Source organism: Gavia stellata, chromosome Z, assembly GCF_030936135.1.
Source record: "Gavia stellata isolate bGavSte3 chromosome Z, bGavSte3.hap2, whole genome shotgun sequence".
Lineage (NCBI taxonomy): Eukaryota > Metazoa > Chordata > Aves > Gaviiformes > Gaviidae > Gavia > Gavia stellata.
The window spans coordinates 39,460,098-39,487,264 of record NC_082637.1 but is presented as its reverse complement, the minus strand read 5'-3'; the positions used below and the strand labels follow the sequence as shown (position 1 = coordinate 39,487,264).

The 27,167-nt window shown below is 40.1% G+C and overlaps 1 protein-coding gene across 1 annotated transcript in view; it reads left to right on the top strand.

Moving 5' to 3' along the window:
* Positions 1 to 27,167, top strand: part of PIP5K1B (phosphatidylinositol-4-phosphate 5-kinase type 1 beta) — an 80,458-nt gene that overhangs the window by 7,993 nt on the left and 45,298 nt on the right. Inside the window, exons 3-6 of the mRNA XM_059833589.1 lie at positions 10,316 to 10,446; positions 20,124 to 20,241; positions 24,862 to 25,014; positions 26,769 to 27,068. Of these exons, the coding sequence (XP_059689572.1) occupies positions 10,316 to 10,446; positions 20,124 to 20,241; positions 24,862 to 25,014; positions 26,769 to 27,068 (702 nt within the window). The remainder of the gene's footprint in view (positions 1 to 10,315; positions 10,447 to 20,123; positions 20,242 to 24,861; positions 25,015 to 26,768; positions 27,069 to 27,167) is intronic.

Here is a 27,167-nt window from a genome sequence, read left to right as displayed (position 1 = left end):
GGTCACAGCTGCTTCTTGCAAAGCAGACTAGTGGCACTAAGGTAATTTTGTTCTGTAGGAAGAAAGAACAACTTAGTAATAGCCATTTACGCCCCCCGCCCCGGCCCCCCCCCCCCCCCCCCCCCCCCGAGCCTGCCCCATCCCAGCAGCAAGACTCAGAGGTGAGGGTGATGGGCAGAAGTACAGCTTCATGAAGTGTGACCTGCAGCAGCTGGACAAGTATTTGATAGAGAGAAAAACAATGTGAACTGAAGGAAGAGTGAAGGACTACCATGGCTGTAGTGACCCGTGGTTACAAGTTGTGGAGAAACAGTAAAAGTAGTTCAGTCAGTGGGATTTTCCAGTAACTATTTTTGTGTCCGTTTGTGATTTAATGTAAAAGGAAATTGAAAGCTCAAATGTGGCAGCTGCAGAGAGCGTGCTGAGATGGGGTAGCCACCTCCAGAAGCTTCAGCATAAGCAGCTGCAAGAAGTGTTGTTTCAGTGGGACTGTAAGCACAGCAGGCATTCAAAGATGAGAGAGCTCTAGTGCAGAAGCAACTGACTAGGCAATAACCACACATACATCTTGAATTTAATTGCAACTTCCTAATGTTCAAAGAGAGCTCTTTTTAAATGTTGCTTGAGGAAGACATACTGTTTTTCAACAGACGCTCTCCTCAGGTGGTTTGGCTTAAGGGGTTTACACAATTTATGGAGGCTTAGTATCCATTCAGGAGTCTGGAAAAGATAAACTGTGTTTGCATGGGAGTGATAGTGTGTGTGGATTCCTGGTACTTTTGATAACCACTATAACTGAAGAACAAATGCTCACTTGTAGTAGAAAATTCACATCTGGCCTAACCCATGTGGCCTGAATCATTTTCACCAAGGGACACCCTGTGGATTTCATTTTTTTTTTTTTTTTTTTTAACTTCACTGAGAACACTGCCTGAAGGAAGGCAGCTATTCTACACCAATCTAGTTCATTAAGTCCCGCCAAGCAGCAGGGTGGGCTGGTGAGGGAAATGAGAGCGGGCTTCTTCACAGGCAGTAGTAGAAAGAAAATAACTAATGGCAGCTACATTGTGGGAAGTGTGGCTGCAGAGCAGTGTTAATCAGTGGTGGCTTTTGCTCAGATGCCTTTTTCTCCCCATCTCTTACGCAGAACTGTGGTAACTACTTATCTCTACCATTTCATTAGGCAGATTTTAAAACCTGTTTGAATGACAGTAGTACAGAGGGTGAAAGAAAGCAAACATCTTGCCTTACAGAGTGATAATGAGGTGGAGTTGCTGAGGCAGAGTTCATTTTTTTTCATTGCTTTATAGCACCTGCAATAAGGCAAATGTCTTCTGGAAGAATCACCATCTTTGCCTCAGAAAGTTCATAGGCCAAATTTCAGCTGTGGTAAAATGAGTTATAAAAAGGGAGAACAGATAAACAAGGACAAAGTTTACATCCACGCAGTCCTAAAGGACATCGCTAGGATGCCTACTTTTAAAGAAGGCAAGAATGTTAGAGTTACATTTTTCACGAGCTGCTTGTGGGGAATGCATAAAGACTTGGCAAAGAACAACTGAGAATTGAAAGCAGAATGGGAAAATAACTTTGTGAATGAAAGGGGAACTTTTATTAAATGAAATGAAACCTATGTCCCAACCAGTTTCTCTCTGCTCATGGTTCGTTAAATGATTTGTTTTCTTTCATTAATAGCCCCCTACAAATATGGAGAAAACACAAGAAAATTTGTTCGAAAGAATAAACCTATTTACCATACCTGAAGTCTTTGTGCGCTATGTACTCAGAACCAATCCTTTACCACCACATCAGTGGTTAGTTAGGTTTGCCAGCCATTTACAACCTTCACACTCTAATGGAAATAATTATTGTGCAACGTGTAATATACTTTCTGGAACTATAGTACCTATATGTTTGTCATCCCTGGATTTTTTTCATTTTTTTTAAAGGACAAACTTTTCCAATCCTTTCAATAGCATTATCCCTAACTTGCACAGTTGTTAAATAGCTTCAGTTCAGTTGATTTTTTTGTTATCTGAATGTAAACTGCCTTTACATACATTATGTGTATCTGATTAACACCTTTCTTTTATGAAAGTAACAAATGTATATTTTACAGAACTAGCTTGAAAGTGATTATCTGTAGGAAAAGCAATGTTAAAATCCTACTTAGTACATTTGTGGGGTCATGTGCAAACTTAATACCTGATTTGAAAAGGATTTAAGTCTCATTTATTTTGCTACTCTGGAAAAGTATTTCAGCTTGGAGTGATGTAGAGCAAGTGAAAGACCCATCTGTAGAGAACAGTAATTCATGAGACAGTACATCTAGTGCTACAATATTTATCAGTGATGCAGATGCTCCATATACTTAACTGTTTGTATTCCGTATTATATTCTGTTTCCATCCTGTAGCCTGTTGTTATACTTTATGACTTTGCTTAAAATTTTTCATCTCTACAGGCCTTTTATGACAAATATAGAGAAAATATGTAGTTACTTTTGACAAAAAGGGGCAAAGGCATGTTTCATCAGAACGAAGGCAATTTAAGCTTTTATCTGCAGGGATAAAACTGTGGAGAGGCAGTAGACAGGAGGGAGGATTAAGTTTTGTTTTGAATATGTTCATATTGTGGACACCAAGGCAGACTGACTAAAAGGTAGAATTACCTAAGCATTACGAGATACAGTGTATCTCATAATAATGTTCTTCATAATTTTATAGCTTGAGATGAAAATAACAAAGTCGTTACAATAAATCCCTCTATTATTTGCTAATCTATTACTCGGATATAGAGCAATCTAAAGAGGTAGGGTGATCCCATTTGTTGAATGTAGAGCTGGGTCTAGCAGAGTCTGTCTGGGAGGCTTTTTGTCTCAACAGTTCAGAAATTGTGGGACTTCTCCTGGAGCACTTTATCCCCAGTACATGTCTTCCTGAAATGCAGCTCTCTTCCCTTTGCTGATCTGTTCCCATTTAACGGACATCTGGTGGTAGGTGGGAGAGAAATCTCCCTATCTGCTTTGAAATACTGGCACTCTGGGTCAGTAGTACAGGGAATGGGCAATTTCTTAGTTTGCATGGCTGCAGAAATTGTAATTTACATTATACTTAGTCATAGTTTTATACTTCCCTTCTCATTATCTACATAAGGTACAGTTTAACCTGAATTAGTGTGAAAGTCTTGCTTTTCTCTCCTGCACTAACTTTTGTTGAAAACTTAAGAGTGGGGAGAAACTGTACCTGATCCTGGTTGTGGATTGGAGAGAAATCCAGGAGTCCCACTACCAAGACAAGAGTGTGCTGGCATATGGCACAAAGCACTGAGCTAACATAAATTCAGTGTCCATTGAGATGTGTTCAGGAGGTGATGACACCTTGATTTTCGAGGAGGTAGGCTTTTTGTTAGTTCAGACTTCACTTGTCCTCCTGCAGCCAGCAGAAAGACAAATACAAGCTCTATCCAATTTGTTTTATGCTGTGAGGGTGTGATTATTTTTTTTTTATTCAGATGGGTGGCTGACGTGAGTGCTTACGCGAATTGGGGAGCTGATCCTGCTGAAAACTTGTAGTTGTATCAGCTAGCTCTTTTGTAACTGGTTGGCTGGACACAGAGAAACTGTTGCTGGCACAGTGGGAGGAGTACCAATGCCTAGATTTGGGGGCTGGAGAGGAAAGAGCAGGTCTGTCCTTTTCAACACTACCATTGGAAGTGAAGACTAGTGTAAGTCAGTAAGACCTTGGCTGGTCTGAGAGAGATGAGGTTGTGTGCCTACACCCATTCGAGTTTATGCTGTTACATGTTGTCAAGCAGGGCAGATCCTGGCCTGGCACATTAGGATCAACAGTATCACAGTCAATAAAAGTTTAGTCTGAAACTGGAAAATTTTTTATGGGTTGCTGTCTTCATTGTCAGTACAGAAACCACCAAAGCACCTGTGCAGTAGACAGTAATACCCTAATCAGCAAAAGGATGATGGTAAAACTTTTGCTTTGTTTCCCCCTTTCGGTAGCAAAGACAGTTGTCACAGTGTGCACCATTTGCTACAAATCCGATCCGTTTCATAGCATAAAATTCATCAGCTGAAGTTTTTTATCCTGCTGATTATTCTCATCCTTTCATTTCTTAGAGCTTCAGAAGGTGTTGATAATATATAAATGATCCAAGAGTCACTGTACGGTCACTGTGCACTGTCAGCTGTACAGTTATAGCTGATACATGGACTCAGGGCCACTTTCTGCAGCTCTGCATGAGGCTAATAGGAAGAAAAATTTGCCTTAGTCTTTAAAAGAAAGAACTCTTGGCACAGAAGGTTGCTGAGTTTTGTTGCTTGCTCTACAGCAGGAGAGTATTCAAGAAGACTTGAACGAAATAAGGGACTTCAGTTTGGAACTAGATTTTGCTGCCTTCATGGGCATTCAAAGAGGTGCCTGAGTAAGGAAAAAAGTGTGAGAGAGTTGAATTTTTTGCATTTGTACATTCCAGTAAATATATTTTTGTAGTAATAAAATCGATGAATCAAGAACATTTCCTCTAAGGCTTGAGGAGCAGCTTTTTAATCTCTTCCTTGGATTCTGTTCTTAATCACAAAGTAATAGTAATAAAGAAATTAGACCAAAACAAGTGTTTGTATTGAGACAAATTCCAAGGTTTGTTTTGTTTTCATTTTAAGGCTTGTGAAAACAAAAACCTGTCATTTGCTATGGTGACATTGGGTGACCAGCCTTTGTTGGGGTTAACTTATAACAGTGGTTCACAAACAATTGACCTCAGGCAGGCAATTGCCTCCAGCATGTTGTAGCTGCTATCAATTTGTTTTAAAATGGTTGTTAAAGTATCCTGAATGATTTCACAACATTGCTTTTCTGTTAAACACATTGCTGTGACTGCTGCAGAAATGACAGGTGATTACTAAAGGCACTCTTGAATAGGAGTGGAAATTAACACAAAGGTAACCTTGTAGGTAAGATCTGCACCATCCTAGTAGAAGGCCTTACATTCTGCCCTCCAGAGGCTGTAGGTCTTTTGAATTTGCAAAAATCCTACAGAAATTGTTTATGAGCTTGAAAAGTGATCCAGAGTTCTCCTCTTGAAATCACATTGCCAGGTTACCTGCCTTGTGGGGTTTTTTTTGTGTTGGTGGTTTTTGGTGGTTTTTTTTTGGAATGGCTTATCCTCTCTCATAAAATACAGTACTGTGCTATCTGCTGCTTTTTCAGACACAGCCCCTTGCTGTGCCAGTGAACGAGATGGGCATCCAGCTATGAAGCAGGAACTTTATTTGTATGTGTATTGGTTTGATCAAAGTTACATAAGTACTGCTTTTGTTGGGCATTAATCATTCATGAATAGAGGCCTTTCAAGGAAAGAAAAATGTGAATCTTCTTATGACACAAAGCCAAATATTTTAATAGTCACAGTAGCAGTCTAAGAATGGTGGTGTTGTTTGTTCCCACCAAATTGCCTGTTCTAAACTGTTACGCAAGTGCAAGTTCTGCTTGGTGTGCAGCCTTAATATTTAGGAGCTACACATCTCTGTCTTTTCTTTCCTAAAAATAAGCAGTCACTTTAGCATATGCTGTTCCGAGAACTATAACAAGAGTAGTTTTGTGTACTTGAACCCTTTCTTACGTAATTCCCACTCCTGAAATGTTTTTGTTCAAGTGCTGAAGTAGTTCTGACCATTAAACTTCTGGTGTTCTTTGCTTCCACTGAGAGAGTCTCTTGCTTGTTTGGTGGGTGGGTGGTAAAACCTGAAAACAGGCACCAAAATGGTATCTTCAAACTGGTGAAAATACACCATGCCAAAGGAAGATATGCCCTCCCTGATAGCCTTCTTTCCCTTCCCAATGGTTTTCTTTATTCACTCCTTCCATCTTTTCTTAAGAAATTAGTCAAGAAAGGAATTCTTATTTTGACTCAGTTCTGCCATTTTTTTAATCCATCCAGCAGAATTGGCTAGTCAGTGTGAGAAAGTTTCAGACATGGTCTCAATTTACGTATATACAGTATCTTCCACAATTTGGTGCTGTCCTTTTGAACCCTTCTCTCCCCTGCAAGCCCTGTTCATTGAATTTAAGTCATTTCACTCTATGCCTATAGATTTTTATATAGAGACTTCCTCATCATGTTTATTTCTCTCTGGATTCCCCCCAGTTAATGCACCTCTTGCATTGACTGTTAAGCAGAACTTAATAGATACAGTTGTATCCAGAATCTTCATTTAAACCATTAGCCTGCATTCTGATGCCTTGGCTTGCATGTACAATCGCCTGGAATTTGTGACTGTTTTTTCCAGAAGATAATGCATGCTGTTTCAAACTCCTGAAGCAGTTTGAATGTCCAGTTAGATTGGAAATGTCTTAAGAAGATAGCAATGGATGGTTATAGGCTGTTCCATAAAGACAGGCAGGGAAGAAAAAAAGGAGGAGGAGTTGCACTCTATGTTAAGGAGAACCTTGAATGTATAGAAGTTAACTACAGCGATTGTGGGAGCCCTATCGAATGCCTCTGGGTCAAGATCAGAAGGCTCGTCTCCAAGGGGGATCTCTAGAGTAAGCATCTGCCACCAACCTCCAAACCAAGGTGATAAGGCCAACGAAGCAATATTTGGCTCACTTAAGCAAGCTTTGGGTCAACAGAACCTGGTTCTTATGGGTGACTTCAAGTACCCAGACGTTTGTTGGTAGAACAATGCAGCAACTCACATCAAGTTCTTGGAATGCGTGGAGGACTGCTTCCTCATACAAATGTTAGACCTGCAAACCAGGAATGAGGCACTGCAGACAAAGGTTTTAGAAAGGCAAACTTCAGCTCACTCAGAGCTCAGTTGAGAGGGATTCTGTGGGAAGATTTGATGGACAATAAAGGAGCTAGTGAGTGCTGGGAGTTTTTCAAGAAAGCTCTCCTGGAAGCACAAAACCAGTTCATCCCCTTTAAAGGTAAGGGAAGTAGGTGGAGCAGCAGACTCCCTTGGCGTAACTGCGAGCTGCTGAGTCTGCTCAAACCCAAAAGACAAGTGTACCAGAGATGGAAAAGCGGACAAACACCCACAAGGGCATTGCCAGGGCATGCAGAGATGCAGTTAGAAAAGCAAAAGCTCAGCTCGAATTGAAATTGGCCAGAGATGTCAAAAACTGCAAGAAAGTGTTCTTCAGGTACATAAACAACAAGCAGAAACACAAGGAAAATATCGGCCTGCTGTTAAAAAGGAGAGGTGAATTAGTCTCCAACAATGCTCAAAAGGCAGAGAGTCTCAACATTTTCTTCACCTCTGTTTTTACCAGCACTGTTGGGTCCCAGGCCTTGGGAGCAAAATCCAGGTTGATGTGAACAGAGACCCACCATCAGTGAAGGAAGAGTTGCTATGTGGACTATTAACAGGAGCTTGACCTCCACAAATAGATAGACAATATCCACCCAAGGATGTTAACAGAACTGGCTGACGTCATTGCAAGGCGGCTCTCCATTATCTTTAAGAAGTTGTGCAGATCCAGGGGCATCTGAAAAGACTGGACAAAGGCTAATGTCACCCTCATGTACAAGAAGGGCTTAAAGGAGGATCCAGGAAATTATAGGCCCATCAGTCTTACTTCAGTCCCTGGGAAACTTATGGAACGAATCTTCCTGGGGGCTATCACAAGTCAAATGAAGCACATGATGGGGAAAAGCCAGCACAGGTTCACCAAGGGCAAATTGTGTTTGACAAACTTGATCTCCTTCTATGACAAAGTAACCTACTCGGTTGATGTGGGGTGAGCGGTGGGCATTGTCTACTTGGATTTTTCGAAGGTTTTCAGCATGGTTTCCCACAGCCTCCTCCTGGAGAAACTGATGTGTTATGGTCTAGACAAGTGGTCTGTGAGGTGGGTGGGGAACTGGCTGACAGGCCACACCCAGAGGGTGGTGGTAAATAACTCCTTTTCAAACTGGCAACCTGTCACGACTGGGGTCCCCCAGGGATCGATATTGGGCCCAACGCTTTTTAATGTCTTCGTAAGTGATCTGGGTGATGGGATCCAGTGTACCCTGATGAATTTTGCTAATGATACTGTCGTGGTTTAAGCCCAGCCGGACTAATCACCACACAGCTGCTCACTCACTCCCCTTCCTCAGCTGGACAGGAGAGAGAAAATACGAGGAAAAGGCTCGTAGGTTGAGATAAGGACATAGGGAGATCACTCACCAACTACCATCATGGGCTAAATAGACTTGACTTGGGGAAATTAGTTTAATTTATTACCAATCAAAATCAGTAGGATAATGAGAAGTAAAACCAAATCTTAAAAAAACAACACCTTCCCCCCACCCCTCCCTTCTTCCCGGGCTCAACTTCACACCCGAACCTCTTCCCCCCCTGAGCGGCGCAGGGGGATGGGGAATGGGGGTTGCGGTCAGTTCATCACACGTTGTTTCTGCCGCTCCTTCCTCCTCACACTCTTCCCCTGCTCCAGCGTGGGGTCCCTCCCACAGGAGACAGTTCTCCACGAACTTCTCCAATGTGGGTTCTTCCCACGGGCTGCAGTTCTTCACGAACTGCTCCAGAATGGGTCCTTTCCACGGGGTGCAGTCCTTCCTGAACAGACTGCTCCAGCGTGGGTCCCCCACAGAGTCGCAAGTCCTGCCAGCAAACCTGCTCCAGCGTGGGCTCCTCTCTCCACGGCTCCACAGGTCCTGCCAGGAGCCTGCTCCAGCATGGGCTTCCCACAGGATCACAGCCTCCTTCGGGCATCCACCTGCTCCAGCGTGGGGTCCTCCATGGGCTGCAGGTGGATATCTGCTCCACCGTGGACCTCCATGGGCTGCAGGGGGACAACCTGCTTCACCATGGTCTTCACCACGGGCTGCAGGGGAATCTCTGCTCCGGTGCCTGGAGCACCTCCTCCCCCTCCTTCTTCACTGACCTTGGTGTCTGCAGAGTTGTTTCTCTCACATATTCTCACTCCTCTCTTCTCTGGCTGCCGCTTCCTGGTTTTTCCCCCCTTCTTAAATATGTTATCACAGAGGCGCTACCACTGTTGCTGATTAGCTCAGCCTTAGCCAGTGGCAGATCCGTCTTGAAGTCGGCTGGCATTGGCTCTATCAGACATAGGAGAAGCTTCTAGCAGCTTCTCACAGAACCCACCCCTGTAGCCCCCCCTGCTACCAAAGCGCTTCCACGCAAACCCAATACATATACCAAACTGAGTGGGGAAGTGGACGCTTCAGAAGGGAGAGCCACCCTGCAGGAAGGCCTGGATAGGCTGGAAGAGTGGGCTAACAAGAACCTTATGAAGTTCAAGAAGGACAAATGTAAGGTCTGGGAAAACCTGGGAAAGCATAATCCAGGAGTGCAGCACAGGCTGGGATCTACCCAGCTGGGGAGCAGCTCTGTGGAAAGGGTCTGGGGGTCCAGGCGGACAACAAGATCAATATGAGTGAACAGTGTGCTGCTGCTGCGGCAAAGAAAGCCAACAGGATGCTGGGTTGCATCAACAAGGGCATCACCAGCAGAGATAAAAAAGTCATTATCCCACACTACTCAGCATTTGTCAGGCCACACCTGGAATACTATGTTCAGTTTTGGTCCCCGCTATACAGAAAAGACGTGGACAGACTGGAGAGGGTCCAGAGAAGGGCCACAAAGATGATCAAAGGACTGGGAAGCCGTATGAGGAAAGGCTGAGAGAAAACTGGGTTTGTTCAGCCTTGAGAAAAGAAGGCTTAGGGGAGACCTCATCACCATGTTCCAGTATTTAAAGGTTGGCTACAAAGAAGATGGAGACTCCCTTTTTACAAGGAGTCACATGGAAAAGATGAGGGGCAATGGGTGCAAGTTTCTCCCGGGCAGACTCCAATTGGACACAAGAGGAAAATTTTTCACAATGAGAACAATCAGCCATTGGAATAATCTCCCCAGGGAAGTGATGGATTCCCCAACATTGGACACACTTAAGATTTGGCTGGACAGGGTGCTGGGCCATCTTGTCCAGACCGTTTTTTTGCCAAGAAAGGTTGGACCAGATGATCCTTGAGATCCTTGGAACCTGAGATTCTATGATTCTATGATGAGTTAGAACCCAATGTCTAAATTATTTGGGCAGTTTGAAAAGTCTCAGTCTGTACAACCAGAGAATTGATTTTTGTAGCTTTTGCTACAACATAGTGTTTCTTTTAAATCTTTTAACTGAAAAGCAGTCATCTCTCTGAGGTCTAGGACATAAAGACGACATGGTGTTGTTATTACAAAAATGTTAGAGTTTAGCATATAATGGTACTAATAACAGAAATCTATTTTTAGTAAACTCATGCTTGAATTCTTACTTTCTATACAGACTGCATCCTCAGCTATTAAAGGTGCTATTCAGCTGGGAATAGGCTACACAGTAGGAAGCCTTACATCAAAACCAGACAGAGATGTTCTTATGCAGGACTTCTATGTAGTGGAAAGTGTCTTCCTACCAAGGTAAGGGCAAGCCTATTCAATTTATTTTCAATAGTATTTCCTAATGAAACTCTAACTAGATATTTCAAACAAGGATTGTTTTCCAGTTCTAACGAAATGGGGTTAGAATAAGTTTAAAGTATGAGAACTTTAAAATTATCCTGTCTTCATGTTGTCATTGAAAATGAAGGTAAGGAGAAAACTGGGAAGATCACAATTCAGCTGAAGATTTGAGACTTGTCATTTCTAGAGAAGGAAAGTAATTGTGACACTTTCAATTAAAGGAGCTGTTAATTACAATTGGAAGTGATTTGTGCATCTATATGCAATTAAATATTATGTCCAACATTCGCATGTTAGTTTAGTTTCAGTTTAGTTTCTAAAATCTGACAATAATACTTGCCATTTTATTCAGGTGTTGTTGAAATTTACGAAAATTCAAGTCCTGCAGTATTAAAAGTAGTATCAGAATTTGCACTACACTATAAAATTCTAGCCAGGACTTTAGCTTGTGATGAGGCTTATCTCATCTCACTAGCTGACCACACATTGTGCATCATTACTGCTTTGTATTTGGCCACATCAGCTTGTATCACTGCCAAGCTGATGGTAAAGAATTTGTAATAATACAGTTACGCTGATGAGAGAAATCAGGGTCATAGTCATTTTGGGGGTTCAGAAGCTGAAGTACGGTGCCATGTAACTTTTCCAAGTTATATATGCTAGGAATGGATTAAGAAGGTTTGGGAAAAACATATTTCAAAATAAGGATGACTTGCTCTGTTCAGTGTTGTCTAGGTTCTTAGAAGTGCTAAGTACCAGTAATGCCCATCATTTCCATAAGGACATGCTATATATGCAGTATTCCCTGATTTGGGAATGCTTTCTATGAATTTTTCAAATTTTGTTCATGTGCAGTTTGAATGCTACTTCATAAACTGTTTCTATTAATTTACAATCCTTAAAAATTACTGCTGCCACTAAAACTAAAGTTATACTGACAATGTACAAAATAATTGCAGGCACTTTAAAGTTCCTGTCTCCTCATGTAAATTTGCTTGATTTAACTCCTGTTTTCCTCTGAACTGAGATATCCTTTAAGAAGGAGAAAATTTGTTTTTTATGTGAGACGAAGCTTTTACATTACATTCTTCAGTTCCTAGTAATTGAGGGTTTTCATATCCTTGTTCTGGTATTAACTGTAAGGTTTGTGTAAAGTTTGGTAGTCTTTCTTCTGTGGATCAGGTAAATATAGACAAGTTAACTATGTGCATGTGTTTTCATACACTGTAATCACAAACCTTTGTTTAAAAAAATCCAAATTACAGCTGAGAAATTTCCATATCATGTAACGAAGTTTTTATTGGTCTGAGAATTTAAGTGAGAGGGAGTGAGCCATCGTATTTGTGAAATGTGTGACTGTGACAGCGATGCAGGCTTCTGTAGTTTGTTTGGCTGTGGTACCAGCTTTGCTGTTCATGGAAACAAAATGAAGCATACATACTAAAACTGTTTTATTACATAGCACAGTTTTGGAAAAAAATCTAATCTCTATCTTTTTTAACACAGCTTTAAAGGAACAACTGAAATAAAATGGTTTGTAGTCCATAGCATTGCATATGTCTTCTCTCCTGTGAAACTTACATGCATGTACACTCAGAAATGAGATTTCCCTGTTTTGTGTCCATTCTAAGGGAGAGCTGGGAGAGATCCCTTCTGGCTTAAAAAGAAAACAAAGGCAGAAGGAATAGCCTGTTTGCAGTAACATAAAATTTATTATAAAAGTTTTAGTAGCACCTTTCTGGACAGTTTCCTATAAATAAATAAATAAATAAATCATATGAGGAAAATTAGACAAATGAAAGTAATGGCCAGAGCAGCATAGCTTTTTTTTTTGCATAGCTGTCTAGTAAGGAGTATATAATATAGTGAGTCATCTTGACTGTACAAAGCACCTCTCTATAAAGAGCACTTGCTGATAACATTCTCTGAAACTAAAAATTGACTATCCATAGCAATCTTTTAAAACCATGACACTTGATTACTTATGCTAATGCACAGCAATGTCAAATTTCAAGTCCTTCCTATGTCTCAGTGTAACACGCACATTAATTTATCTAAAATGGTTTCAATTGGTATTAGTTTGCATAAATTGTAATAGTTTAGGATTGCACATAATGACACAGGCTTCTTTCCTGCTGGTTGCAGGTGTTGGGACATAGAGTCTTTCATGATGGCATTATGCAGATTGCTCCTGAGTCATAGCTATTGGTAGCTTCGTTACCCTAGTCAGAGGTAAAAAGCTAAGGTTGCATGTTCTTTCCACATAGGGCTGCAATCCGAAGGTGCACCTCAGGTGCTCTTCACTTTTTCCTAGGTTGGTACCTACATGTGAATACAGTACTGTTAGAAGTCATTACTTTAATGAGGGTTTTTTTCCCCCTTTGGATTGGTCTGGGTTGAAAGCAGTTGGTTGAAATTAGTTACACCAACTGGTCCAGAGGTCTGGAAGCACTGTGGAGCAAGCCGAGGTTAAGTCAGCTTTTTGCCAGATGTCCGTAGCTGGGGGAGTACCTGACAGTGCAGCGAGTGTGGTGCTGAAAGCAGGCGCTTACCAAGCAAGGAGCAGCATTTTTCCACTTGCTTTGGGTATGCATAATTCAGCTGCAACTCCAAGCGGGCTATTAGCTGAACTTCCCTTTCATTGTGGTCAGTTTACAGCAACCTGCCTCTTCGCAAGCTGTCCTGCTCCACCTTCCTCCCATGTTTTCCCTGTGTCCACCTCGCCTCGTCCAGGTCTAGCAGCCAGGTGAGAGGAGAGCTGTTTTGCAGAGTCATAGGCACACCTGCTACTTTGACAGCGACAGGAGCACTGTTACTGTGGCAGTGATAAAATAGACCTGAGCTGGTAGAAGTGCGATGGAACAGCAGCCTGTGTGCCAGCGAGCAAAATAGTGCTGCCTGTGCCCTTTTACTGTTAGGGGAAAATAGTCAACAGTTGTTTATAAATTTTATCAGTTGCAGAAGATAAATATTTTCTGCATCTCTCTCAGCCCCCTCAGCACCGCCTGTACCTCAGCTTCCATAACCATAGCAAAACACTTCCAGTGGTGTTCAGGATTCATGAATGAGGGAGACAAATACCAGGGAAAAAATATGGTCAATTCAGACCTGAACATAACTACCCTGCTTATTGTGGGAGCTACTGATGTAAATCAGGAGTAACTCCATGGATTGCAGGTTATGCCTGGTCCAGAGTTACTTTGTAAGTGGGTTAAATTGATCAGAGTTTAGCCCAGATTCATTTAGATGTTTATTTCAGGAAGTGACTTTTTGTGAAGTACAGCTATCTCTGGACAGTGGGTGGATTTGAATTGCAAAGGTGCTTCCTTTCATTTGTACACTGTAGTGGTGGAGGGGGTGGAAAAGTGCCTTTGTCGCTTTCTGCTTCGCATGGTGGCATCCCCTTCATCCGTTTTTCTTCCAGATGGCCAGGAGTTTATAACATGTTGCTTTTGGGAACTGAGTGAGGTATTGCTAGGGGCTGCTATGAAGGAGTTCATTGAGAATCACTGTCCAGATTGAGTTTAAATGGCACTATGCAAATGTGCTCCTTGGACTGAGAAAAAAATGCGGTCTGCAGCTCCCCGAATAGGGTGAAACCGTAGGGGGAACTACTTCAAGTAACCTCTCTTCTGGCTTTTAAACACTGCTTTGGAAATCCAGCAATGGAGTTGCTTACCTGGTGCTGCTGCAGCAGTGGCTGGAGGGTTCAGTGGGAAGGTTGTGCATTCTGCCTGTGCTCTCTACACTCTGTCCTGTGACTCAGCTGTGCAGGGCATATTCTCCCCTTCCTGCGTTATGCTCTGTGCCCCTGCTTTCCTTGGTTGGAACCAGTTCATTTCTTGGTGGCACATTTTGTCTCCAGATCAGTCATTTGTGTACTGTGGCTACAGAACTGTTTTGACAGCTATTTGATTCAAGTGTGGAGCTGGCTCCAAGTAATGTGGCCATGGTTAGAAAGGCTCATTGCTGAGCTAATAACCCTAGCTGTGTGAGGCAGTGGTGGCTCAAGTTGGTTGCTGGGCCATGGGGCCATGCAGCTGCCTGGGAGTTGGCAATGTGGGCAGCTTCCTAAGCTCTTCCAGCAGACACGTACTAAGTAGGCACATTTTCTATGGTGGTGTTTGAAAGGTGGAACAGAAACTGCTCCATTCTGTCAGGTAGCTTTGACTAATCAGTTGCATGCAACTTCAGAAACACAGAGCATTTGGAGCAAGGCAGTATGTTTCAGGCTCCATCTCTGTTTTCTTAGATGGATGCTGCTGCTAAGCACAGCTGTGGGTTTGACCTTTTTGTAGCAAGCTGTTAATCAGTCTTGTGCACTTCCCTTGCTAATACACCTTATTTTAAGGGTCTAGACCCTGCATATTGAGAACACTTGCTATAGTTTCTAGTTTAACTACTAAGTCTGTTAGATGCTGTTGACCTGTATGCACCCTGCAGCTGCTGTCATCTGTACACCGAACTGGTTCAATTACAAATTGCTTTCTTGTGTTGCTGATGAAAGATTATTCAGTGCTTTCTGCTATTTAATGTCAAAAGCTTAACATTGTATTCTGATAGCATTTGGATGACAGCCCAAATAAGTAGTCAAAGGTACTAAGAAAAGTAAAACCTTGGACATATTTTAACCAGTCTGGGTTTTACGCTACATCTAAAACTGAAAAGTACTGTTTTCTGGTATGTTTTTGAAAAATGCGGAAAACTGACACTTGCACTTGGAAATAACTTTGTATCAAACCTGTACCTTAGGTTACCTGATGGGCTAAGTAGTGTCTTTGTAATTAAAGAAGTATAGAATGCTCTGCAGGCTTGGTGTGAATAGTACCCAAATGTTCACACTAACGCTTAGTTGTTGTGTAACTTATGCCACTGTATTTGTTTCCAGTTGGGCAGTTTCATGAGACAGATAAGAAAGTGGTCTGAAGCCTTTGATAAAGCGCTGCTGCTCTTCTTTGGTGCTTCGGTTGCAGAGATGCACAGGATGACCTAAGCTCTGACACACTTTTTATGGTTTGTGAGTGGAGTGGTAGCACAAATAGGAGGAAGTAGTTTCTGTTTGCAAAACAAACAGTATTCGAAATGGGGATACTGTGGCAACAAAAGCAAAACCATGTTCTTTATGAATTACTGGTCTTAGCTACTTCTGTTACTGTCAAATTCTTGGTAAATCTGTGATATCCTGGATACTTGTGTGGTTATGTAGACATACTCAAACTCTTTTTCAAGTACTCTTGAGATCCCTTGCTTAATGGCATCTCCAGTTGGTTGTGAAATAGTCATATCATCATCATAAGAAAATTTTTGTGTATTTAGCTGTTACATAGATATGATTGGCTTGACTTGTTTTGAGGATACTTGCTATTCACAGTTGTATTTCAGTGCTGCCTTACAGGGGACTGCTTAGGATAGCATGTAGTAACTGGAAGTATAGGAGAACATACAGTGAGAAACAAGGATATTACCACTGGACTTTATCCCACAGTATGAAAAAACCAAACACACGCCTATTTGTACAAGTAGCCATAATGCCTGCTTCCATCCATGTGGGAAACAGTTGCTTTCATGAAATGAATACACCAAAGCACTACCTGATCTGTCAATATGTATTTCTTGGATACAGTTTGTAGAGTTTAAACACATTTCGATGTATTGTAAAAGAGCAACTTTATCCAATAACAGTGAAACTGAGATTGGAAACTCTTAGTTTTTAATATTGGGAGCATTTAATTTGAGAGGGTTTATTTTGATTTTAAAATTTAAAAAAGAGTTGCTTTCACATGAGAGAACTGAGGTGTTCCCCCTCTTCACTCTTTTTACAATACATACAAGAAGGGTATACATGGGCCCATGACTACAGCGTGACTATTGCTTTTGTTAACAGCTACATCAGAGCGTATTTCACTGCTCTGCAATGAGGGCTTGCTACCAAGAGATGCAGTTAGCCTTCTCTGCCCCTTCAGATAGTTGTGCTATCTCCCGTACATCCTACTAGGGTGAGGCCATAATAAAGAAAAGCTGCCAAGAAACTTATCTGGGTGTCTTGTTTAGCAAAATTTTTGCAAGCCACAGGGTTAGCCATTAAAAATATAAATAGTTTTAGTTCATTTTTAGTTTGATATTGTACCACCTACACTTTAAATCAACCCTCAGCATTTACTAAGAGACAGGTTAAGATGCACATACTGTCATTTCTAGGTGTGCTTGATTTAAAAAAAAAAAAATCTAAAATTTAAGTATTAAAGTAAATTTGCATAATAAGCTTAATCTCTCTTTTTTTTTCTACCTTCCAATCTTTTGCTTTTGTATGGTCTTACAGCTAAGGTTGTTAAAATACCTTGTAAGTTACAATTGCTTCCTAATCTTTCCAAAGCCTATATATGTCCAAACCTCCATTTTGCATATTAAGTTTTTTGTCAACAGATCACAGGTATTTTTCTTGTTCAAAGACATAATCGTGCCCGTGAAACTCCCTAGCCTGATTAAAAATTGTTATATGTAGTGCTTTGCACATATACTTTAATCCAGCCGGAGTGAAATGCACTTGTAAAATGCACCAAGAAAATGTGGCAGAAACCACAAAATACATTCTCTCAAGAGTAATAGAGTGGAAGCTGAATAATTTCATGTCTAAATAATGTAGAGATGTATTTACATCAAGCATTCTGTACAGTGGACACTGTCCTTTTCAGGTAAGAGAGCAAGGACATACTCAGCTACAAGGAATTCGAAGGTTTTCTATTACTGTAAGAAATTACTGGAAGTGAGGGTGCTTTTTCTGTTAAAAGTAGCAAGAAGAAAACGTTACAAACTTTTTTGCAGAGGCATAACCAAGAAATCTTAACTTTGTGTCAAGCTTGCTTCTTGCATCACAGAAGAGCTTACTGTTGGGATCCTGTAAACTATTCTATTAAGCAACGAAGCTGAAAGTAATGATATTTTTAACAGAAGTGGTAGGGTATGATAAAGAGCTCTGCAGACCTTTAGTAAAAGGAATTTTTAAAAAATTATTTTACAAAGAATAAGGAAACTTCTCTGCATAGTGAAATTGACTGTCATATCTGTAATAAAGTAAGTTCATGTGCTCTAAATACATGGAATTGCCCTCTGTGTAGGTGCTGTTCTGAAGTAATAGCTCTGTTTTGCAATTATTCTGGAATAAATCTCCACTTACTATGCATTACTGTCCACCTGCAGACCCAGTATTGGTCATTTTACTCCATATGCACTTATGAAATGGCTTAGACCCATGGTATTATCATACCACACCTCCTGCCTTCATTTCAGCCTGGTGAAGTTCCAACAAGAGTACATGTTCTGGTATAGCTTTTGAGTTACAATGCAGGAAGCAGATTTATAAAGGTATTTATGTACTGAAAGGCAGGACTTTTTTTATAAAGTTTAGATGAGTAGTCTTCCCTGACAATGATATGGTGATTCAGCAGACAACACTCTGTTGTATTCTTGTCTGCATCTTTACAACAACTAAATGCATTTAGAAGTATGCCCCCAGGTTCCCAGTGTAGCTATAGATTACCCCTGCAGCATCCTCATACTGCACAAAAATTCAGTGAGATGCATCCAGCTATATAAAACTTAACATCAGACAAGACTGACAGTGTTCTGCGCAGCTGAAAGACCTTATAAGAAAAAGCAGCAGACAATCTTAACTGTAAAGAAAAACTACCATCTTCAGCCTAGTATCCTACTGATTTCCATTTTTATTACTATATAATGGAACAATAAAGTATATGTGGATTTGATTTTAATACCTTGAAGTTGTGATACAGTAGACTAGAAAGTGATCAGATGAGTTCATTAGGACTAGGCAGCCTTCACTAGCTGTTAACTATATGGTTTAGCACTCCAAGAAGCAGCAGTACTCTAATGTCTTTGTATGTATCCTTGGTGATCCACAACCATCTTTTTATTTGTGATTTCCAGACAGAAATCAGGTTGTTTTTTCCCTCCTTTCATTTCCTATTCAAGAGTCTAACGTATATGCATTTCTGGAACCTGAGAAAGCTTGCTGTCCAGCTCACCCTGTTTAATTAGCAGCAGCTCAGTTCTGTTGGGTTTTGGCAGTATGCATGCAGGGGAAGCTAGGTGGGTTGGGTAGACTTCTGTCATCACATTTTATTAATGGAAGGTGACAAGTTCATATGACAGGATCAAAGCTCTTAAATATTTTCATGCTATTTAATTTAGTGTTTGCAGGAATGTTGCTTAGAGTTTATTCCTTTTCATATCTGTGTGAAATCCTAGCTTTTTTTTTTCTTTTTCTTCTTTGTATACTTTGGATATTCTTATTGCCAAGTGTAGAGGTACATGCTGGATTTCTGAATAATTTAGTTAGGGTAAACGAGTAAAAAAGTGCTGGAAGAGCTGATTTTGGCCACTGTGTCAAGTCTTGGATTTTGTACTCATTGATTTACCAAATGACTCGGAGGAAAGCTGTTCTTGTTTGTGTTGAAATTATAGTGTAGAACTTTACTCTTCTGCTTAAAAGCCTTCTTTTAGTTTTCATCATAAATGAATCCACAAGCAGGTTTTATATGGTTTTGGTTTTAATTCTGGCAGCATTTTGCTGCTGATCTTTTCCTTTAGTTGAAACCACGTAGTATTTATCTCAACACTCATACAACTGCAACCTAAAAATACAGTGAAATGGTAAATATAAAACAAGGAAAAGAGCTAAGGAGGCTACAGTGATATTTTTTTTTTCTTTAAGAAAGACTGACTTCCAGGCTGGTTACCCTACTAGTCTTTGTCTGTGCCTCTTCTAGTTTGAATCTGTATCTTGCATATAATTGCATACCATTTTCCAGAATTCCCCAAAGTGTCCGTACGCTGTGTTCCTATTTAACCAACTGAGCACGTAAGCTAGTGCTGGTTTAGATTGAGGTGGGTTAAAATACATGACATGACAGGCAGACAAACAGAAAACCACTTTAAGGTCAGCAAAGACAGAGTGACTTCCCAATTCTGAACTGTACTAGGAAGAAAGAAAGAGATACCATAACTGCAGTTAGCCTGCAGAAGAGACTAATGCTGTGAATGCTGTTTCATACATAAAGCTGAGCCAATCAATGTTGGCTGGTGCCAGAAAACATATGTAGTCCTGCTTCCGTCCCACTGCTCTGGCTGCATGGTTCTGCCCTGTGTGTTGTGCTCTCCTTAGTATCTATCTGACTCCCCTGCAAACCAATTCAGGTCACCAAGCTAGTATGAAGTTGCTTTGCTGCGTTGACTTCCAAACTTTTTGCAAGAGCTTACATGAGGTGGGGGTGACTCTTCCTGCGTTAGTAAGCTATTAGACTGACTTACCTTGGAGGGGTGGCAGAAACTGTAGCATTAGTTTAAATCCAATATTTACGCAAATGGATATGAGTAGTGAAAATAGTCATTTCCTTTAAGATGGAAGAAGGAATTTGCTGGCAGTATTCTGCCTCTCACAGACATTTCTATTACACTGATTAATGGTCATAGGGAGGTTTATCTGCATTTATGACTCTTGTCTCAGAAGGCCAATGGTTGAGTTAGGCAGCTTTACAGTAAAACTAGCTGCAAGAAGGAAGTTGCTAAAAATTCTTCAGTAATGATTGGGTTTGTTTATTTTTTGTTTTTATTTTCAGTGAAGGGAGCAATCTCACCCCTGCTCATCATTACCCTGACTTCAGATTTAAGACGTATGCACCTCTTGCCTTCCGCTATTTCAGAGAACTTTTTGGTATCAAGCCTGATGATTACTTGGTAAGAGCTTGCAGTTTTCCTTTGAGTTACAAATTATTATAATGTATACTAGTTTCATAGTGACAGAAGAGGATGTTTTGATGGTGCCCAAACGGGTAGTAAATTTTGTGTGTGGAGTGGTTTATGTTGTTGAATGTTTTTAGTGTTTTATGAAAATTTTAAATCTTCATCTTTGACACTATTCCTTGTAAAAACCTGCCTTGTTAATTGACTAGAGTAACTTCAGTATTACTGCTCATTCAGGTCATTGTTTGTAGAGAAGTTATAATCAGTATTATCAGTATAGTCAGGCTTCTACATATTATAGTATAATTATATTATAGTATAATCAGGCTTCTACAAATTCTAATAAAGTGCTCTTGTGTTATTTGTGTAATTTATTCACTTCATTAAGTAAGTGTTTGTCTGCAAATGTTCCCATCTAGCCTTAAGAAAAGTGGGTAGCAGGCTAAAAAAGGATTTTAGAGTATCTCCTTTGTTCTCTGTATTTTATAGCTTGAAGACTTATTCCTTCTTAGTATTCAACTGTTTACGTGAGAGAAAAGTGATGCATTTGCTATCATCATAAAAGCAGGCTTTACTTGGTAGAACCACTTTGTACACTGCCAGGGACGAGGATCCACTATTTTTCTTGTCCTGTAGTTCTGCTTTTGGAAGGGTAGTGTGAAAGCAAAGAGCTGGATTGTTTTCTAGATGTTTGCCTCATGTCTAGTTTGTCGCATGCTGGTCCACCCAAAAAATCAGAGTCCCAGTACAAATTAGAAATTTTATACATCAGAGTTTTATTGTTAACTTATTTTGAATGAGTCTGTAGATCTTTTTGTTCCATTATTGATAACTGTTTCTTTAAAACCAAAAGAATTTGAAAGAGCTTGAATGAGTAAAAAAGAAAAATTGATTAAAGGGTGCTGAAACATTACTTAATATATTACTTCACTGACTTTTGTGTTCACGTGTGTTATAAGGGTTTTTTTCCTTCTTGGACCATGAGCCTAAAAGCAAAACTTAGCTGGTTTTGCTTTTATTTAGCTTGAATGTGCGTGTCTGATTTCAGTTATTTAGTACTATGTATGGATTTTGTATTACTAGCCCTCATGACAATAGTTATATATAAAAACAGATCATTCCTTTGAATTACAGATGTTAGTAGCAGGGAAGTGCAGTCCGGTTGGAGTTTTATAAAGGTGTCATTATGTAATATGTTGTTTATCTATCTCCTTCTATGGACTTGGCGAAAGACAAAGTAGGTGGGCTCTGTTGCTAGCTGCTAAAAAGACTGTACTTCCTAGAGTAAAGCTATTGTCATCTGCAGCTTCTATTCCATCTAAGGAAGCATTTGTGGTAGCATAAATTAAAGATGATAGAAAGACTGTTTGCTGTTGATAAGAGGTTTGTGACGCTCAGTTCAGCTACAAAATGACTAATCCCTGAGGGAAATTCCCCCTAAAGGCAACTTGTTGCAGATTCTTTTTCCTCTTGGCACAGCAAAAGACACTAGTGGTATGTTTCCAAGGAAAAGGGGCAACTAGAAAAACTAGTTTCAAGATTAAGTGCATCTTCTTTTCTTGAAAATGCAAAAGCAGATTTCCTTCAACAAACAGGTATTTTTGTGAAATACAGTTGGAATTTCAGCGTGTGTTGTAACTGATGCATGCCTCTGTTAGGGTTATACTTGCCCTGCAAGCATGGTAGAATCCATTTCTGTTGTCTCTGATTCTAAATGGGCATCACTTTGCAATCAGAGCAGGTTGCAGTCCCTTGCGGTCCAGAGGCAGATGTGATCAGAGGGGTACTATGATCATAAAACAAAACTATTTTTAGTTTGGGATCCTTTTCCCAGTTGGTGATGACCAAAATATCTGGTTAAGAGTTTGCTCCCAATAGCATGTGTTAGGGTTCTGGCTGAACAATCCCTCTTGTTTCTGTGAAATCTGGATGTAGTGACCGCAATTCCAATTCAGTATCTAAAACACTTTACTGTAACAGTATGCCAAGTGATGGTGCAACTGTGGCTGAAGGGGAAGGGAAGTGAAGTAAAAAGAGGATAAACTGCAGCAAGCAAATGTCAGTTTACGCTGTTAATTTGCAATGACAAAGCCCAAAGATTACAGTTTCACTTTTTCCAAGGAGGTTGAGCAGTAATGCACTGTAGGAGTCAGACTGGATAACGAGGGTAAATACATTTGAACAGCTGGTAGAATTAAATTGTCAGTGGAAACCTCATGGAGTACTGGTGTTTTGCAGGGAAGCTTCTTGATCATAAAGTACTTAATTGTCAGGTGCTCAGGGATTTTCTTGCTTTTCAGTTTTGATTTGGCTTTCGTAAGTGTCCAGTCAAAATTAGCTGAGCTCTGTGTATAGCAGCACTTGGTTGGTAGACTTATATTTTACAGGAATGAATTCAACTGTAATATTACCAACACACAGTGTGGGTTAATAACTTGTGCTTATACTATACTGTTTTATTGAGCTTTAATGTTTAGGATAATTGGTTTTAAATGCTTACAACAATGACAATTACTCATGAAGCTTTATATGTTTTGGCAAGAAAAATGCAGGGGTTGCAATACAACTGCTGATATGCTCTGAAGGTCTGTAGTGTTACATACCAGTATTGCTGTTCTATCTGTAGACAATTGCAACTATAGGATTAGTAAGAAAGGTCTGTTGTATTAATTGGAACTGAGTGAACTGGAGAAACAGGAAACATTTTTATAGCATTCAAAAGTCTCTTAAAAATGGGAAAAGCCTCAGCTGGAGCCAGGGTAAGAAAATGCAAAACGGGAATGGTTTGAGTCCATAGGAAGCATGCTTCTTTAGTTCAAGTGCTCACAAAAGAACATATTTATTAGATTTTCTTGTATCACTTTTCTTTGCTATCACCACCTGCTGAAATCAATGGCAAGACTCCAGTTGAATTTAATGAAAGCTGTTTTCAATAAACAAAACTGTTTTTTCTTGTGGAATCGCTCAACTCACCTCAGGCAATGACCCAATAAACGAAGTATTTGTTACTGAAATAGTTATTCCTTTTGTTCTGAGAAGACATAGTGCACTGCTAAGAATAATTCCTTGGTGCTTACACTACTCACAATTCACATGCTGTGTAGTTTTGTTTCTCTCAAAGACTGAAGCCTTAAAATATTGGAGTGTACAGTAAGTCTCCAAGTGTGTAACATTTATGAAATATAACAAATGAAAAGAGGGTGTGAATGAAAGTTTAATGACATGGTATTTTAAACAAGCTCTTGAGTTTAATATCACAGAATCACAATGGTTGGAAAAGACCTGTAAGATCATCAAGTCCAACCATTAAGTAACACCACTATGCCCATTAAACCATCTCCCACAATGCCTCGTCCACACGTTCCTTGAACACCTCCAGGGATGGTGACTCCATCACTTCTCTGGGCATCTTATTCCAGTGTCTCACCACTCTCTCAGTAAAGAAATTTTTCCTAAGATCCAGCCTAAACCTCCCCTGGTGCAACTTGAGGCCATTTCCTCTAGTCCTGTCACTTGTCACTTGGGAGAAGAGGCCAACACCCACTTCTCTGCAACCCCCTTTCAGGTAATTTGTAGAGAGCGATGAGGTCTCCCCTCAGCCTCCTCTTCTCCAGACTAAACAACCCCAGTTCCCTCAGCCGCTCCTCATAAGACTTGTGCTCCAGACCCCTCACCAGCTTCGTCGCCCTTCTCTGGACACGCTCCAGTACCTCAATGTCCTGCTTGTAATGAGGGGCCCAAAACTGAACACAGTATTCGAGGTGTGGCCTCAAATCTATAACCAGATTTTCCTATGTTTTTAAGCTTAATGTCTCCTCTCCATTTAGTTTAAATGAAGCATGAAGTGTGAATTAATGAAGATTTAATAAATGTACATTAGCCTCTGTGTATTCTAGTAGTAAGGAATACTCCTTGGTGTCTTTCTCCTCCTTAATGTGATCGTAATTATTACTGTCTCCCTGTGAAAGAGGAAGCCCGTCTAAGCATCCAAAATAAAGGTCCTCCAAATTTTCCTACTCACTGGTGTTTAGTTTTTCTGTTTCAAGCAGTTTTCAATCACAAAACTACATTAGCAGCTCTACCGAGATTATTCTTCTAATGGTTTCAATCCCAATTTCACAGAAGAGGACTTACCTATTTGTCTATAGTGAGAAATTTCTACTGCCAGTGTGTTTGTCTAACATCTTCCTGTACCTGTTTCATAAATGGCTGTGAAAAACAAACAGTCGCAGTGACAGTGCTTCTGACTCAAGAATTTGCAACGCTGTCAGTGTAGGGATGGGCTCTCTCCACCTCAACCACTCCCTTCACTCCAGGGAAAGTTCAGCTGGTGCAGTGGGAAATTAAGAGGGACCGTACACTCGACTGCCAACTGCTCTTCCACGGTTGTGCAGCGTGTTCTGGGCAGAGTGGAGTGTAACAACTGCCCTGCCAAATCTTAGCCAAATTACTGTTACCCAGCTTGCTGTACAGTAGTAGAGTTGCTGCAGTTGAAGACCAAAGAATAAACTCCATGATTCGCCTGTGCCTATTTGAACCTTCAGTTCTTTGTATTAAACTTGTGTTTGAGTAATGCATGCATTGGCAGTGAAAAACAATTTTTGTCTCTTCCAGTACTCAATCTGCAATGAGCCTTTAATTGAATTATCCAACCCAGGTGCCAGTGGGTCCTTATTTTTTGTAACTAGTGATGACGAGTTTATCATCAAAACAGTTCAACACAAAGAGGCTGAGTTTCTTCAGAAGCTCTTGCCAGGTTATTATATGGTAAGTAATTGAAGACTGTATTTTGCCTGTATTTTTCCTGTTTCATGTCACACTTCTGAAGATTGTTTCATTTGTTGTCTTTTAATCTTTCATTGGCTTTATCCGTATTTTTAATAAGATTTTTGACTTTTTTTACCTGTCATTCTACTTTGTACCCCACATACCCATCAGAAAGAATAGATATAAATCAAGAATATATTTAAGATAATAATTGCTGGTTTTCTAGCATTCAAGATGAAGCTGAATGTCATCTTCTGATTTGATACCAAACTTTGCTTCTAATAAGCTAGTAACAAAAAAAGGTTTCTAAATTTCTAATTCAGCCTTTTTTTTCCATTTTGTGTTTGTCTACCCTCTGCATTTCACTCAGAGTGGACAAAGAAACTAGATCGGTCAGTTTCACTTCTGTTTCTGGACTACTTCTAATTTCCATTTCTCATGTATTAAAACAATCACGTAAAAAATACTTTTATCCATAAAATTTGTTCAAAACTTAATTTTTAAATGGATATTTTTGAGGGCTAATGCTAAGCCACTTGTATTGTTTCATGTGTGTCAGTCATCAGAAAGGGAAACTTAATTATCCTTTTTTTTAAAAAACAAACAAGCAAAAACAACAACAACAAAAAAAAACCCCACTCATGCCTATGAACAGAAATTCTTCTGGGTGGTATGCAGGACTTTGGAGTATTAGACTTTTGACTGACTTTCTTTTCTTTGCTTTCTTAAGTAAACACTTGAAAAGTTACCCTCTCACTTGTACAAAAAATGAGGAATATTGTAATTATTACACTAAGGTAATGTGGATTCACTGTTTGTTTAAAAAAGGTTACGCACTAACAGCATCAAAAAGAGCAAAGGTGGCAGCAACTTTTTTTTGTTGTTTCTAATCATGATAATCAGCTCAGCATAAGTTTGAGTTATTACAAGTAAATATAAGGCCACTTTGCTTTGTTTCTGGGAACTTTATTCTCACTGATACCATATGATAGGGTTTCCAAAGTGTAAAACTTTAATCACTGTGATTATTTCCTATGAAAATACTTTCTTCCCATAGTTGTATGTTGTGATTTAGTAATCATGTGAGACTTGAAGTAGTTTTTCCTCTTCTTGCTTCTTCGTGCCAAAAACTGAGAGCAGTTGTATTCAGAGGGAGGATTTCTGCTCTCACCTCTCTTATCCTCTCCTAGTTAATTTTTTGCCTGTTTTGGAATTTGGATTATTTCACACTTTTCTGATGGTCAGTTGTGGTTCTGTTATGACCTCACACCCCTGTGGAGACAACTTCGTCATTTGGCACTAACCCTCGATGTGAAAAGCCTCATGGAGACAGGGGTTCTGATTTTCAGAATTTAAGTCAAGGTAGTGAGAACTACATTTGACCCAAACTCCTTCCAGCAGGTGGAATGCAAAGGTTGTTCAGGTCAGAGTAAATAAATTAAATCTTTGGGATGCTTTTAGGTTTGGCCTAGTCTGCTCTTTCATGGGATACGAGAAAGAGAAACCTGGCATAAATGCAGTCACTGCTCTGCTCTTGGCCTATGTAAGTTCCTGGCAAAAAGGCAGTGTTTATGCTAGCTTTCTGAAATACAGACCCACAAAGAAAATCAACTGGTCAAAGAAGCTATACTGAATAAGAAAACATGCACAGTTTTCTTGATGTTTCTTAATATCCTTTGGTATTAAAAAAAACTTTCTTAACCATGGAAGTTTATTGAAAATAGACGTATTTAACAATATCTCTTTTGTTTTAGAATCTGAACCAGAATCCAAGAACTCTTCTACCCAAGTTTTATGGGCTGTACTGTGTTCAGTCAGGAGGCATTAATATTAGAATTGTTGTAATGAACAATATTTTGCCACGAGCCTTGAAAATGCATTTCACATATGACTTGAAAGGCTCCACATACAAACGGAGAGCATCAAGAAAAGAGAGGGAGAAGTCCAACCCTACATTCAAAGACTTGGATTTCTTGCAAGACATGCATGAAGGGTTGTATTTTGACTCTGAAACACACAGCGCACTAATGAAAACACTACAGCGCGATTGCCGAGTGAGTAAAAATTATTGACTATTTAAACTTCTGTGTTCACATCTGTTCTAGATTTACCTCAGCAAAACAGAGACCTGGACGTGGCTCTGTATGTTGTTT